We start from the raw sequence: 12558 nt of genomic DNA, 5'->3' as shown, positions 1-12558 counted from the left end.
CAACCCCAACCACACTCTTGAAGGACTGTGGCTTCAAGATAGAAGAAAGGTGTTCCTGTTTCAAACTTACCCAAAAGATACTCAGCCCTTAGGGGCCAGATGAGAAGAACACAAGAATTCAGCTTAGCAGCATCTGGGTACAAAATGGTTTAGACAGGCACCATGGTTGTGCAATGATTCAAGAACCTTTCCCAATCCCTAATGTGCTCTTAGAAGGAGAACAAGGCACTGCAGGAAACAAAATTGCTTAAAAGCACTAAATGCAAGTCAGTTGGAGCAAGAAGAAAGGGAAAGGAAACTAAAAAGAAGTTTGTGACACAGTCCTCTCTGGAAAAAATTGTTGCTGTTATTAAGTGCCTTTGAGTCGATTCCGACTCAGAATGACCCTGTGTAGGGTTTGTGAGGAATGGCTGGTGAGTCTGGACCATCGAACTTGCAGTTCAATCCGACCTTGAGGCGGAGCTCTTATTCTATGGTACCACACCCAGACTAGAGGCTGGTTTGAATGAGTTGGAACTTAGTTAGCCAGTCAGTGTGAACACAACTTTGCTCAGCAAAAATGGTGGGGACCCTCGAAGAGGTGCCACCCGGTATCGGCCTGTAAGACAAACTTTACCCATTGCAAAGATCTGGGGGACACAGGTCACAGGGGTCACCTTGTGGAGTCCATTCAGAAAGTCCCAGTTAAGACCCTAAAGATCGTCTCACCATCTACAAAGTTGAGGATGGTTCATAGAACCTATAATGCTCATTTGTTCTTTGATGCTTTTATCCCAATTAAGCCACTCAAAACTTGTGAAGTTCATGAGTCATTTGCTTCAAGTATCTTTAAATTAAAGACGGATTCAGTTCCCTGGTAGCAAATATCCAGCAACTTAATTAAAAGGGGCTCAGCATTTCAACTGTCACAGTGGCTTTAAACAGAAAGGAAAGAAGCATGTCTCCCTGTTACATCTACTTCTAATTTCCTTCTACTCTGATTCTGGTCTTTAGAAAATATTTCATCATAATGAGACTTGCTCCTGAGGTTGGCTCGCCTGCGTCTCTGTTCAGGTCAGCTGACAATCAGGGTGCAGATAAAATGACACCAGCCAGTCCCTTGTGTTTGCAAAAGTACATACCTAAAGGACACTGACGTCCTCACTGTGACAAGGACAAAGAAACTTGAGAAGCATTCTTGGAAATGCATGAGTGAATTCCAATGTAAAAATTACCAGGCAGGACTGGGGTGACATCTGAGCCATCGCATCCTTGAGCTGCTGTGTGTCACCAATGCGTGATTGATCTGGATGAGAACTAATCTTGAATAGTTATGGAAACTTAAAGGGTTTCAACGCTTCCTGGCTGGGGCACCCTCTGGGACCCATGACAATAAACAGATGGGAAAAGTGACAGTATGCCTTGGCAGGGTCACAAGATACAGGTGCAGAATTCAAGGAGGTGGTGACCCTGAGACCATCATACACAAGTAATGTTGATTGAGCACCCACTGTATACACCATGTCCCATGTGTTCCCACAGTTGATCCATTCACTAAACAAAATCACATAGCGTGAATTTTCCTAATTCACAAGCTTTAAGATAAAAGTGTAGGAAAGTACTTGCTCTCAGAAGACTCTCTGATTGCAGATGCAAAGCTTAACCAGCAAGAAGGTTGTCAGAGGAGGACAGACACTCTGTGGGACAGCCTCCTCCCTGGGCCTCAAATGAACTTCCGACCCAGCTGACATTCACCCTCTGCCAGCACAGTAGGAGGCGGGAGTGCAGCGCCTCTGAGAACCTGTGCCAGGTGATTTTCCATCCCAAGTGGCTCCTGGCCAGCACCATCCACGCCTTGATATGGAGCATCAATGACCTCATGGAAAGACCCCATAACAGAGCAACCAAGGATGGGCAGCAAATTGTCACAGTGCTAATCATCCCCATCATCATCCCCATCAAGGTCCTCATCCTCAATGTCATCATCACAATGGTCCTCATCCTGCATGTCATCATCACCATGGTCCTCATCCTGCATGTCATCATCACAATGGTCCTTATCCTCACCCTCAGTATCATCATAAACATGGCCCTCTGCCTTATTGTCTATGTCAGCATCACCATCACGCTCTGTGTCATCATCACCATGATCCTCATCCTCAATGTCAGTGTCACCATCCCCATGGTCCTCATCCTCAATGTCATCAGCACCATGATCCTCATCCTCATCCTCAGTGTCAGCATTACCATGGTCCCCATCTATATCATCATCATTATGATCTCCAGCCTCATCCTCAATGTCATCATCACCTTGGTCCTCATCCTCAATGTCATCATTATCATCAGTATTAATGTCAACAGCATACTCATTATTATCATCACCATCTCCTTAAGAGAAACGAATACTTACTAAGCAGTTTTTATGTCCCAGGCAGTATAGTGTCTCATTTAACCCTTGTGACAATGTGATGAGACAATTATACGTATTATTGCCATTGAGACAGAGAAAGGACAGCAAGTTGTCGTGTTCACACAGCTAATATGAGGTGAAGCAAGGAATCTGAAAGCAGGCAGTGGGACTTTTAACCACTACACGAAATAAGGATGATTTATAAGTATTTATTTTACCTACAGGGTGGTTTCTGAGAAATGGGTCTATTGATGATTTCAGCAGGTGGTTCATACAACATTCCTGATGACTTTCAGAGTATCAAATCATCAGCAACCTGCCTTTCTGGTCACCAGCAATGTCAGTACTATAGACAACAGAAAAATCTAACACATCCTTTCTAAATATTTCTCTATCAAAGCAAGGATAAAACTTAACAGTTCTCAGATCTGATTCTGAAATCCTTCCCTGTTTTAATAGTAGATCTGGTGTAATGAATCTATTATATCACTTACTAAAACCTACTTGCATATTTGAAGTCCCTCCAATAGTGAATGGTCAAAGCTGGATGTCTGAGATGACAAGACTCTGGAGTCCCTAGAGGCTAGTTCATCCCCTGAGATCAGTAAGTCTTTTCTCGGACCATTTTTGCTAGGTTTAAAAATAACTAATATATATGGTCACCACTTGTCTGACAGTTTGTCATACTGTGGTGGCAAAAATGTTTCTGTCACACTGGAAGTTCTGTCACCAGTATGTTAAATACCAGCAGGGTCACACAGGATGGACAGGTTTCAGCTTAGCTTCCTGACTAAGACAGATTAAGAAGAAGGAGAAATGGACTACTTCTGAGTATTTAGTCACTGAAAACCTAATGAACAACAGTAGGACTCTGTCATATAGCACAAGAATATTAAAGATTAAAACATGACAAAGACTGCCAAAATATTGTCAGATATAATGGCAGAAGATGAGCCACTCAGGTTAGAAGGCACGCAAATATGACTGAGGAAGAGCTGCCTCCTCAAAGTACAGTTGACGGTTATGATGTGAATGGAGTAAAGCCTTAGGAACATTCATTTGCTGATGGGCACAATTCAAAATGAAAACAAAGAGATGTAAGCATCTATTAATTATTGGGACACAGATTTTTGAAGTATGAATCTAGGAAATTTAAAAATTGTCAAAAATGAAATGGAATAAGTAAACATTGATATCCTAGGGATTTGTAAGCTGAAATGGACTGGTATTGCCCATTTTGAACTTGACAATCACATGATTTTCTATGCTGGGAATGACAAATTGAAGAAGAATGGCACCCTATTCATCATCAAAAATAATATTTCATGATCTGTCTTGATGTACAACACTGTCTGACTTAGGATAATATCCATATACCTACAAGGAAGACCAGTTAATACAACTATTATTCAAATTTATGCAACAACCATTAAAACAGGTGATGATGGAATTAAAGAAGTCCTGGTATGGCGCTGTGGGTTAATGTGCCAGACTGTAAAGCCATTTGAACTGCAAGGTCGGCGGTTCAAGCTCATTAGCTGCTTCTCAGAAACCCTATACCGGGTCACTATGGGTCTGAATCAATTTGACGGCACTTAACAACAACAACCAACTTCTTTAGTCTGAAATTGACCAAACCTGGAATCAAAATGTATTGATAATTACTGGTGATTGGAATGCAAATGTTGGAAATAAAAAGGAAGCATCAGTGATTGGAAAACATGATCTTGGTGACAGAAGTTTGCAAGACCAATGACTTCTTTTTTTTTATCTTTTTTGTTTTCCAATCCAAGCTTTATTGACAGAAAACCAGCAGAGACCAATGACTTCTTCATTGCAAATATCTTTTTAAACAAAATAAAAGACGACTATTCACAGGGACCTCACCACATGGAATATACAAAAATCAAATTGAGTACATCTGTGTAAAGAGATGGTGGAAAAGCTCCATATCATCAGCCAAAAAAAGGCCAGGAGCAACCTACGGAAAAGACTATCAATTGCTCATATACAAGTTAAGGCTGAAGCTGGAGAAAATTAAAACAAGTACACGAGAGTTAAAGTGCAACATTAAACATATCCAACTTAAATTTAGGGCTCTTCTGAAGAACAGATTTGATGTATTAGATTCTAAAGTCCTAAGACCAGAAGAGTTCTTGGATGACATCAAGACTATCATCCAGGAGGGCAGCAAAACGTCATTGGGAAGATAAGAGAGAAGGAAAAAACCAAAATGGATATCAGAAGAGACTCTGAAACTTGTTATCCAGTATAGAGATGCGAAAGCAAGGGGAATCACGGGGAGGTAAAGAGATGAATAGGAAATTTCAAAAAAGGTCAACTCAAGAAGACAAAGTCAAGTATTATAACAAAATGTGCAAAGACATGGAGTTAGAAAACCAAAAGGGAAAAACATGATCAGTATTTTTCAAGTTGAGGGAACTGACAAAACATTCAAGCTTTGACTCGGAATATTGAAGGATTCTATGGGCCAAATAAGGAGCTCTGGTAGTGTAGTGGTTACGAATTGGGCTGCGAACTTGCAAGTCAGCAGTTCAAAACTACCAGCTGCTCCGCAGGAGAAAGATGAGGCTTTCTGCTCCCGTAAAGATTTACAGCCTTGGAAACCCTGTTCAGGGTTGCTATGGGTCGGAACCAACTCGACGGCACTTAACAACAACAACAACATGGGTCAAATATTGAAGGGTTCAGATAGCATCAAAAGAAGATGGAAGAAATAGTCACTGTACCAAAGAAATGGTTGATGTTCCACCATCTCAAGAGGTATTATATGATCAAGAGCCAATCATACTGAAAGAAGAAGTCCAAAGTTCACTGAAGGCATTGACAAAGAGCATGGTTCTGGGAATTGATAGAATACAAATGGAAAGATTTCAACAAACTGATGTGGCACTGGAGGCATTCACTCATTTATGCCAAGAAATTTGCATGGCCTGGACAACTGACAGGAAGAGATCCATATTTGTGCCCATTCCAGAGAGATGTGACCCAATGGAATACAGAACTCATCAGACAACATCACTAATAACACATGCAAGTAAAATTTTGTCAAAGATAATTCAAAAATTGCTGCAACAGTACATTGACAGAGAACTGCCAGAGGTTCACGCCAGAGTCAGACATGGAATATCAATGCTGATGTCAGATGGATCTTGGCTGAAAGCAGAGAATTCCAGAAAGACGTTTACTTGTGCTTTATTGACTATGCAAAGGCTTTTGATTTTGTGGAACATGACATGCTATAGACAACATTGTGAGGTATGAGTATTTTGGAACATTTAATTGTGCTCATGCGAAAAGTCTACATAGACCAAGAGGCAGTTGTATGAACAAAGAAGGAGACACTGATTTGAGTAGCTTCAAATTAGGGAAAGGTGTGCACCAGGGTTGTAATCTTTCACCATACTTATTCAATCTGCATGCTGAGCACACAATCTGAGAAGCTGGATTATATGAAGAAAAATGTGGCACCAAGATTAGAGGAAGACTCACTCACAATCTAAGATATGCAGATGATACAACCTTGCTTACTGAAAGCCAAGAGGATTTAAAATACTTACTGATGAAGATCAAAGATCTTTGGTACGAATTGCACCTTGGTGTAAAGAAATGAAAAATTCTTACTGAACCAATAAGTAACATCCGTATAAATGGAGAAAAGATTGAAGTTGGCAAAGCCTTCATTTTGTTCAGGTCAACTATCAACACTCATGGAAGCAGCATCAAGAAATCAAATGACAAATTGCATTAGGCAAATCGGTTGCATAAGACCTCTTTAAAATTTAAGTGCAAATATGTCAGTTTGAGGAGTAAAGTGCATCTAACCCAAACCATGGTATTTTAAATTATTTCATATGCATGCAAAAGTTGGACAGAAAATAAGGAAGACCGTAAAAGAATTGCATTTGAGTTCTGGTGTTAGGGGAGAGTATTAAAAGTACCATGGGCTGCCAAAAGAGCAAACCAATCTGTGTTGGAAGAAGTACAGCCAGAATGCTCCTTGGAATCCAGGATGTACAGAATTCATCTCTCATTCTTTGGACATATTACAAGAAGGGACCAGTCCCTGGATAAGGACATCATGCTTGATAAAGTGAAGGGTCAGAGAAAAAGAAGCCCCCCAAGGAGATGGATCAGCACAGTGGCAGCAGAACCAGACTCAAGCGTAGCAACAATTGTGAAGTTGGTGCAGGATTGGGCAATGTGGCATTCTGGTGCACATAGGGTCGCTTTGAGTTAGTGCTGACTTGATGGCACCTAACAACAAGTTTTTATGTGCTAGGCACCATTTTTTATGCTCTGTGTTAATTCAGTGAATTCTTACAGCAACCATTTAGGAGAAATAATGCCGATTTCCATTTTGCTGATAAAGGAGGCCAGGAGGGGAAAAAAAGGGGCTTCCAGGACCACACAGCTTAATGCCAATCCAGATCCACACCTTGATCATTAGCCTTCAAGTGCATGCTGCAAACCATAGCACGCATGGCCTCCAAGACTGCAACTCTGTGGTCCTGCAACATCATGATGGTGCTCACTTTCCAAAAAGATCCTGGGACCCATATCTACATTGACTTCTCCCAGGCGAAAATGATTTACAGGAGGCCATCCTTGGTCTCTACCACCCTTCAATCCAGGGAGGTTTTAACATTTGAGTTCCCTCAGAAAGGCCTGAACCCTGCAGTTCAGGTAAAGGAATTAAGAAGCCCAAGCAAAGAAGTCACATTCTCCATCATCTGCCAGCTCTTCACTGTATCTAAATTGAGTTGCTCCAGCTTTGGCTCTAATGGCCCCAGTGTTTGGGTCTAACTCACTTATTTCGTAACCTCTGGCCTGTGATGAAATCCCCCAGGGGAATCACCCTAGCATTTCCTCTCTTCCCTCTTCTTGGTCTGGAAGTTGAGACAGCCGTGGCCTTCTTAATGAAGGCTACTGTAACCTGCCATCTCCCTTCTGTGCAGACCGGTGTCACTTTCCAGAATTAGCATTTCTCTGCATTCCAAGCATACATACATATTTTCCCCCTTTGAAATTTGTTTTGCTAAACAAATTAATCTAGCACCAGATTATATTATGAAGAACCATAAGTCTCCTCCAAGATAAGCATCTGTCAAGTTGGATTAGTAACATCCAATGTACTGTGAATTAATTTGCTAAGCCTTATAATGCTGTCCCAGGAGTTTAACTTTAGTAATAACAAATGTAATTTGAAATAAATGGGAACTTGTTTTCTCATCCATGCCTACATAGTAAGTGACGTATGCAGAGGAGATGATAGTAAATGACTCTGTAGCACTAAATTCCATTATGATGATGGCTTGGGAGTTTATTGAGAGAAAAACTAAAGCTTTCTAAGTTTCGCGAAAGCATCTGACGCAGAGATGATGAATTGTGGGAATCATGTGTGCAGAGATTACTGGAGGAGGTTACGTGGGTGGCAAAATGCCACACCTCCACACCCTCTTCTGGGATACCCTCAAGTGCACAGCTTCCATTCCTGGGCTCTTGGCAATGGATGGAGCTAGATCTGCTTTCCTAGACATACTGGTCTCCAGAGAAGAGGAACTCAGAAGGAAAAATGCAGCTTCTCTAGCCCAGGTGGAAGAAGGAAATTGAGTACTATGCATGGGCTGAATAACAAACGCCACCCACACTGTGCATTATGAATTGAATTGTGTCCTCAATAAGTTTGCATTGGAATCCTAATCCTATACCTCTGGATGCTATCCTCTTCAGGAATAGAGTTTTCTTTGTTAGGTTAATGAAGCCATATCAGTGTAGGGTGGGTCCTGAGCCTAATGATTTCTGAGTTCAAGGAGCTCTGGTAGCGTAGTGGTTACGAATCGGGCTGCTAACCTGAAGGCTGGCAGTTCGAAACTACCATCAGTTCCGAGGGAGAAAGATGAGGCGTTCTGCTCCCGTAAACATTTACAGCCTCAGAAACCCTGTGCAGGGTCACTATGAGTCGGAATCGACTCCGCGGTACTTAACAACAACAACAACAACAACAACAACAACGGAGCAGTATACACAGAGACAAGGAACCACAGATTAGGGAAGACAGATATTATCCAATAATGACAGAAGTAAATGAATCAACAAGCTCAGGATCCAAAACTTGCCGACTATTAGAAGCTGAAAAGGAGTCCCAGTGGCCCAGTGGTGAAGCACTTGATTGCTAAGCAACAAGCTGGTAATTTGAATCTACCCAGCCACTCCACGAAGTCCTGGTGTGGCACTGTGGGTTCATGCGCCAGACTGCAAAGCCGTTTGAACTGCAAGGTTGGTGGTTCAAGCTCACCAGCTGCTCCTTGGAAACCCTACACAGGGTCTCTATAGGTCAGAGCCAACTCAATCGCACTTGACAACAACAACAAAGACACTCCATGGGAAGAAAGATCTAGCAATCTGTCCCTGCGAAGAGCATTGTAATGTTGTAGCTGTTACGTGCCGTCAAGTCGGTTCTGACCCATAGCTACTCCGTATAGGGTTTCCAAGGTGTGGCTGGTGAACTTGAACTGCCCACTTTGTGGTCAAGGGCTTATCCTACATAATGCCTAGAAAGCACTGGGGGGTGGGGGAGGGGGCAGTTCAAATGGAATCACTATGAATCAAAATCACTCAACAACACTCAACAGCTATAACAACAGAAGCTAAAATAGACAAGGAAGAAGGACCTCCCCTTAGAACCAGTGCTAGCCCCCTGAAATGTGAGACATTCTTTAAAGCAACCCATGTGTGTATTTATGTTATAGCCACACGAAGACATTAAGTCACAATGGAACCTGCCCAACCATTGGCCATGGCCTGATGCCCAAGGGTAAGAAGGGCCCACAGTCAGGATTCAGCATCTAAGAGTAAGTGCTGAGTTTGCACAGAACTGGATGAGCTATGTAAAGAAGCTGTGAGGAGTAATTCTCATCCTTCCCTTGATTCTGAAGATGATGGTGGGAGCCCCCATCCTCAAGTGGGCGAAGGAGTGGGCTGTATGGAAACTGCATGGTGTCTTAACCCTTTTGTGTTCAGGCCCTGAAGCCTGCATCAGAGTTTATGAAGTCAGCTGGTGCCATTGGAGATGTTCTGAGTCATTCTGGTGTGTGGGTGGGGTCACTGCTCTGCAGCCCCAGCCTACTGTGGAATCACACATGCTGACGGATACAGGCTTGGGAGATTTCAAGGGCTAGTCCCTTAGAAGTGACTGGAGAATGAGACCCAGGAAAACAATTGAAAAAGTCCATGGAAGTCGGCATTTAAAGCCCAGGGACAGTAACTGGCCTCATGCATATAGAATAACACTGGCAGAAGGACAGAAGCCATTTGTTCTGTTCTGCGTCCTCCTAGTTCATCTCCCAGAAAAAGACACTCCACAATCTGAATAACGTTCACAAAGGACCAGCTAGAACCAGGAAGTCTTCCTGACCCTGGCCTTCCCCCTTCTGCTCTCTAAGGCAGAATTCTTCCTGGGCTGTTGTGGATTTGTTGCTGTTTTTAAGTACTGTGGAGTCAGTTCTGACTCATAGTGACCCTGCACAGGGTTTCCAAGGCCGCAAATCTTTAAGAGAGCAGAACGTCTGCATCTTTCTGCTGCAAACTGCTGGTAGTTTCTAACTGCCGGCCTTCACATTAGCAGCCTGATTCGTAACCATTGGATCCCACTAAAAATGCGTTTAAGAACTAACCCCGCACTTGTGAATGTGACTCTGTTTGAAAACAGAGTCTTTGAGGATGTTGTCAGTTAGGTGAGCATGAGGTCATACTGTAGTAGTTGTTGTATTGTTGTTAGGTGCCATCAAGTCGGTACCGACTCATAGGGACTCTATGCACAGCAGAACGAAACACTGCCCAATCCTGGGCCAGCCTCACTATTGTTGCCATGCTTGAGCCCATTGGTGCTGCAAAGAGAGTCTTAACTCAGTGTGAGTGGTGTCCTGGTAAAAGAGGAGAGCACACACACACACAGACAAACAGAGAGAGGGAGGCAACGTGAAGACGTATCCACTAGCCAAGGAATGCCGGTGGTCCCAAAAGCTGGGAGAAACAGGGAAGAATCTTCCCCTAAAGCCTCCAGAGAGAACGTCACCTTGCAGACATCCTGAAAACTAGCCTCTTGGAAACTTCTGGACTCCAAAACCATGAGCTAATCCATTCCTGTTCTGGTGTAGTGGGTTACATGTTGGGATGCTAACTCCAAGGTCAGAAATTTGAATACACCAGCTACTCTGTGGGAGAAAGATGAGGCTTTCTGCTCCCATAAAGATTTACAGCTTGGGAAACACTATACAGGGTTCCTATGAGTCAGAACCCACTCAACACACACAACAGTAACAATTACAGTGAACAGTACCTCCGCCAAGTCTGGAGGGATAGAATCCACACAGTTCAGTCAATTTCCCTGTGAGATATGTCCCTATATTGCCCCTGCAGAAGAAACTTTACAGTTCTGGAAAACATGGCTCTGCCCAATGGGGCTCAGTCAGTCCCTTACATAGCATCACAGGGGTGGGGAGGGGGTGGCGCATGGTCTCAAGGAATAAGAGCGCCCATTCTCACATTCACCAGTCAGTAGAATCGCGGTTCCTCTCCAGAGTACTAGGCATAAACCTAGTGCCCCACATGTGCTCACATCTTAAACCATCTTCATCTTCCCCAAGCTACTAAGCCCTGACTCCTAGTGCTTCCCTTTGCTTCTGGCTCTGCCACTGGAAATCACAGTGACACACAGCAGCACCCATCTGACCACATCTCAGCACGCCCTGACAAACACCCGCACCCCCAACCAAGCCCGAGCCATACAGCATTGATTGTACCTGAGGTCTCCCCCAGGATCCTCGGGGGCTGGATGTCTTTCCCATTGTTGCTGGGACTGGTGGAAGGCGCCATTGTGCTGATCCCCACGGGGATTCTGTTCCTAGGGTCCAGGGACTCTGTGAGCCCCTTAGTCTGCAGGGTCACCGAAGTGGCCGTGGTGGAGGAGGTGGTGGTGGTGGTGGCCACCGTTGTCTTCCGGGTTTGTAAGATGGAGACGGTGGTGGGGCCGTACATCCCCGGAAACGTGTTGGACTGGAGGGCATCCTCCTCGCCCGTGGGCCCCCAGGCAATGAATTCTGTTTCGGTGGTGGGCCTGCTACCTCGGAAGTCAAAGCTGCCGAAGCCTCCCCCCTGTAAGTGCCGCCTCCCCCTCCGCAAGAGGCTCTGCTGGTCCGTGGCCCCTACACCTGCAGCGGAGGATGAGGAGGCCAGGGAAGGGCTGGATCTGGCAGTGGCCGGTGGCTTGGCGAGTCCCCCTCTGGGCAAGAGGGTGGCCGCCTGGTCTCTGGGTCTGTGTGCACGTTTGGCGCGTGGGGCCTGAAGTTGCCCGTGGGTCCGCTCCATGCGGGGCGGCCGGGGGCTCCACAGAGCGGCGGGCATCCTCGCAGGCTGTCCGCTCTTAAAGCTCCACAGGCGGGGGGGCCGGTGTGGTGAACGCAGCAGGAGCCGGAACTCAGGTCCAGGGCCCAGGGACTCACACACCGGGAGTTCGATGACGAGCTGAAACATGACTATCAGTATCCAAGCATGGCTTCCAGCGGAGCAGCCCGGCCAGCGGAAGGACATGGAACTGCGTGGAGAGAGAGAGAAGGTCAGTGTGGGGCCCAGGCAGCAGGAGCTTGGCCTGGGGCAGGGGATGAGAGTGGGGGTGGGGGGTGGGGTCTTTCACCACCACCAGGAGGACAAAGAAACTCTTTTCTTGTAATGAAAGCAAATCCTAACTTTAAAAGGGAGAGGAGCCTGAAACCCCTCATTACTTTACTTCAAAGGCCCACTCAAGGCAGCCCACTAATCAGCATCTTAAAATCGAACTGCTTATGTTTCTAATGAACTGTTGTCTCATGCTTTCTCCTTACAGGCTTCCAGGGCACAGCAGAAGGTGATAACTGGAAGGCCCAGCTCATAGGAATCAAAACCAAATCCAACAAAGTCCCCTTACGTAAATAGAAAAATCAGTAACTAGTTGTCCTGACTCCAACTCCCAGTGAACCCAAACATCTTAGAGTAGAACAGGGGCTCTACAGGGTTTTCAATGATTGCTTGTTCAGAAATCGGTTGCCATGCCTTTCTTCTGAGGTAGATCTGGGTGGACTCTAACTTCTTGGTAGAATTGGTTCTTAGTC

The 12558-nt window shown here is 44.7% G+C and overlaps 1 protein-coding gene across 1 annotated transcript in view; it reads right to left on the bottom strand.

Moving 5' to 3' along the window:
• AJAP1 (adherens junctions associated protein 1) overlaps window positions 1-12001 on the bottom strand; it is a 91163-nt gene extending 79162 nt beyond the window's left edge. The window contains exon 1 of the mRNA XM_006871746.1: window positions 11215-12001. Coding sequence (XP_006871808.1) covers window positions 11215-12001 — 787 coding nt within the window. The remainder of the gene's footprint in view (window positions 1-11214) is intronic.
• Between the last annotated feature and the right edge of the window lie 557 nt (window positions 12002-12558).

This window comes from Chrysochloris asiatica, unplaced genomic scaffold, assembly GCF_000296735.1.
Source record: "Chrysochloris asiatica unplaced genomic scaffold, ChrAsi1.0 scaffold00173, whole genome shotgun sequence".
Classification (NCBI taxonomy): Eukaryota; Metazoa; Chordata; class Mammalia; order Afrosoricida; family Chrysochloridae; genus Chrysochloris; species Chrysochloris asiatica.
The sequence above is the reverse complement of the archived record's forward strand: the minus strand, read 5'-3'. Positions and strand labels throughout refer to the sequence as shown.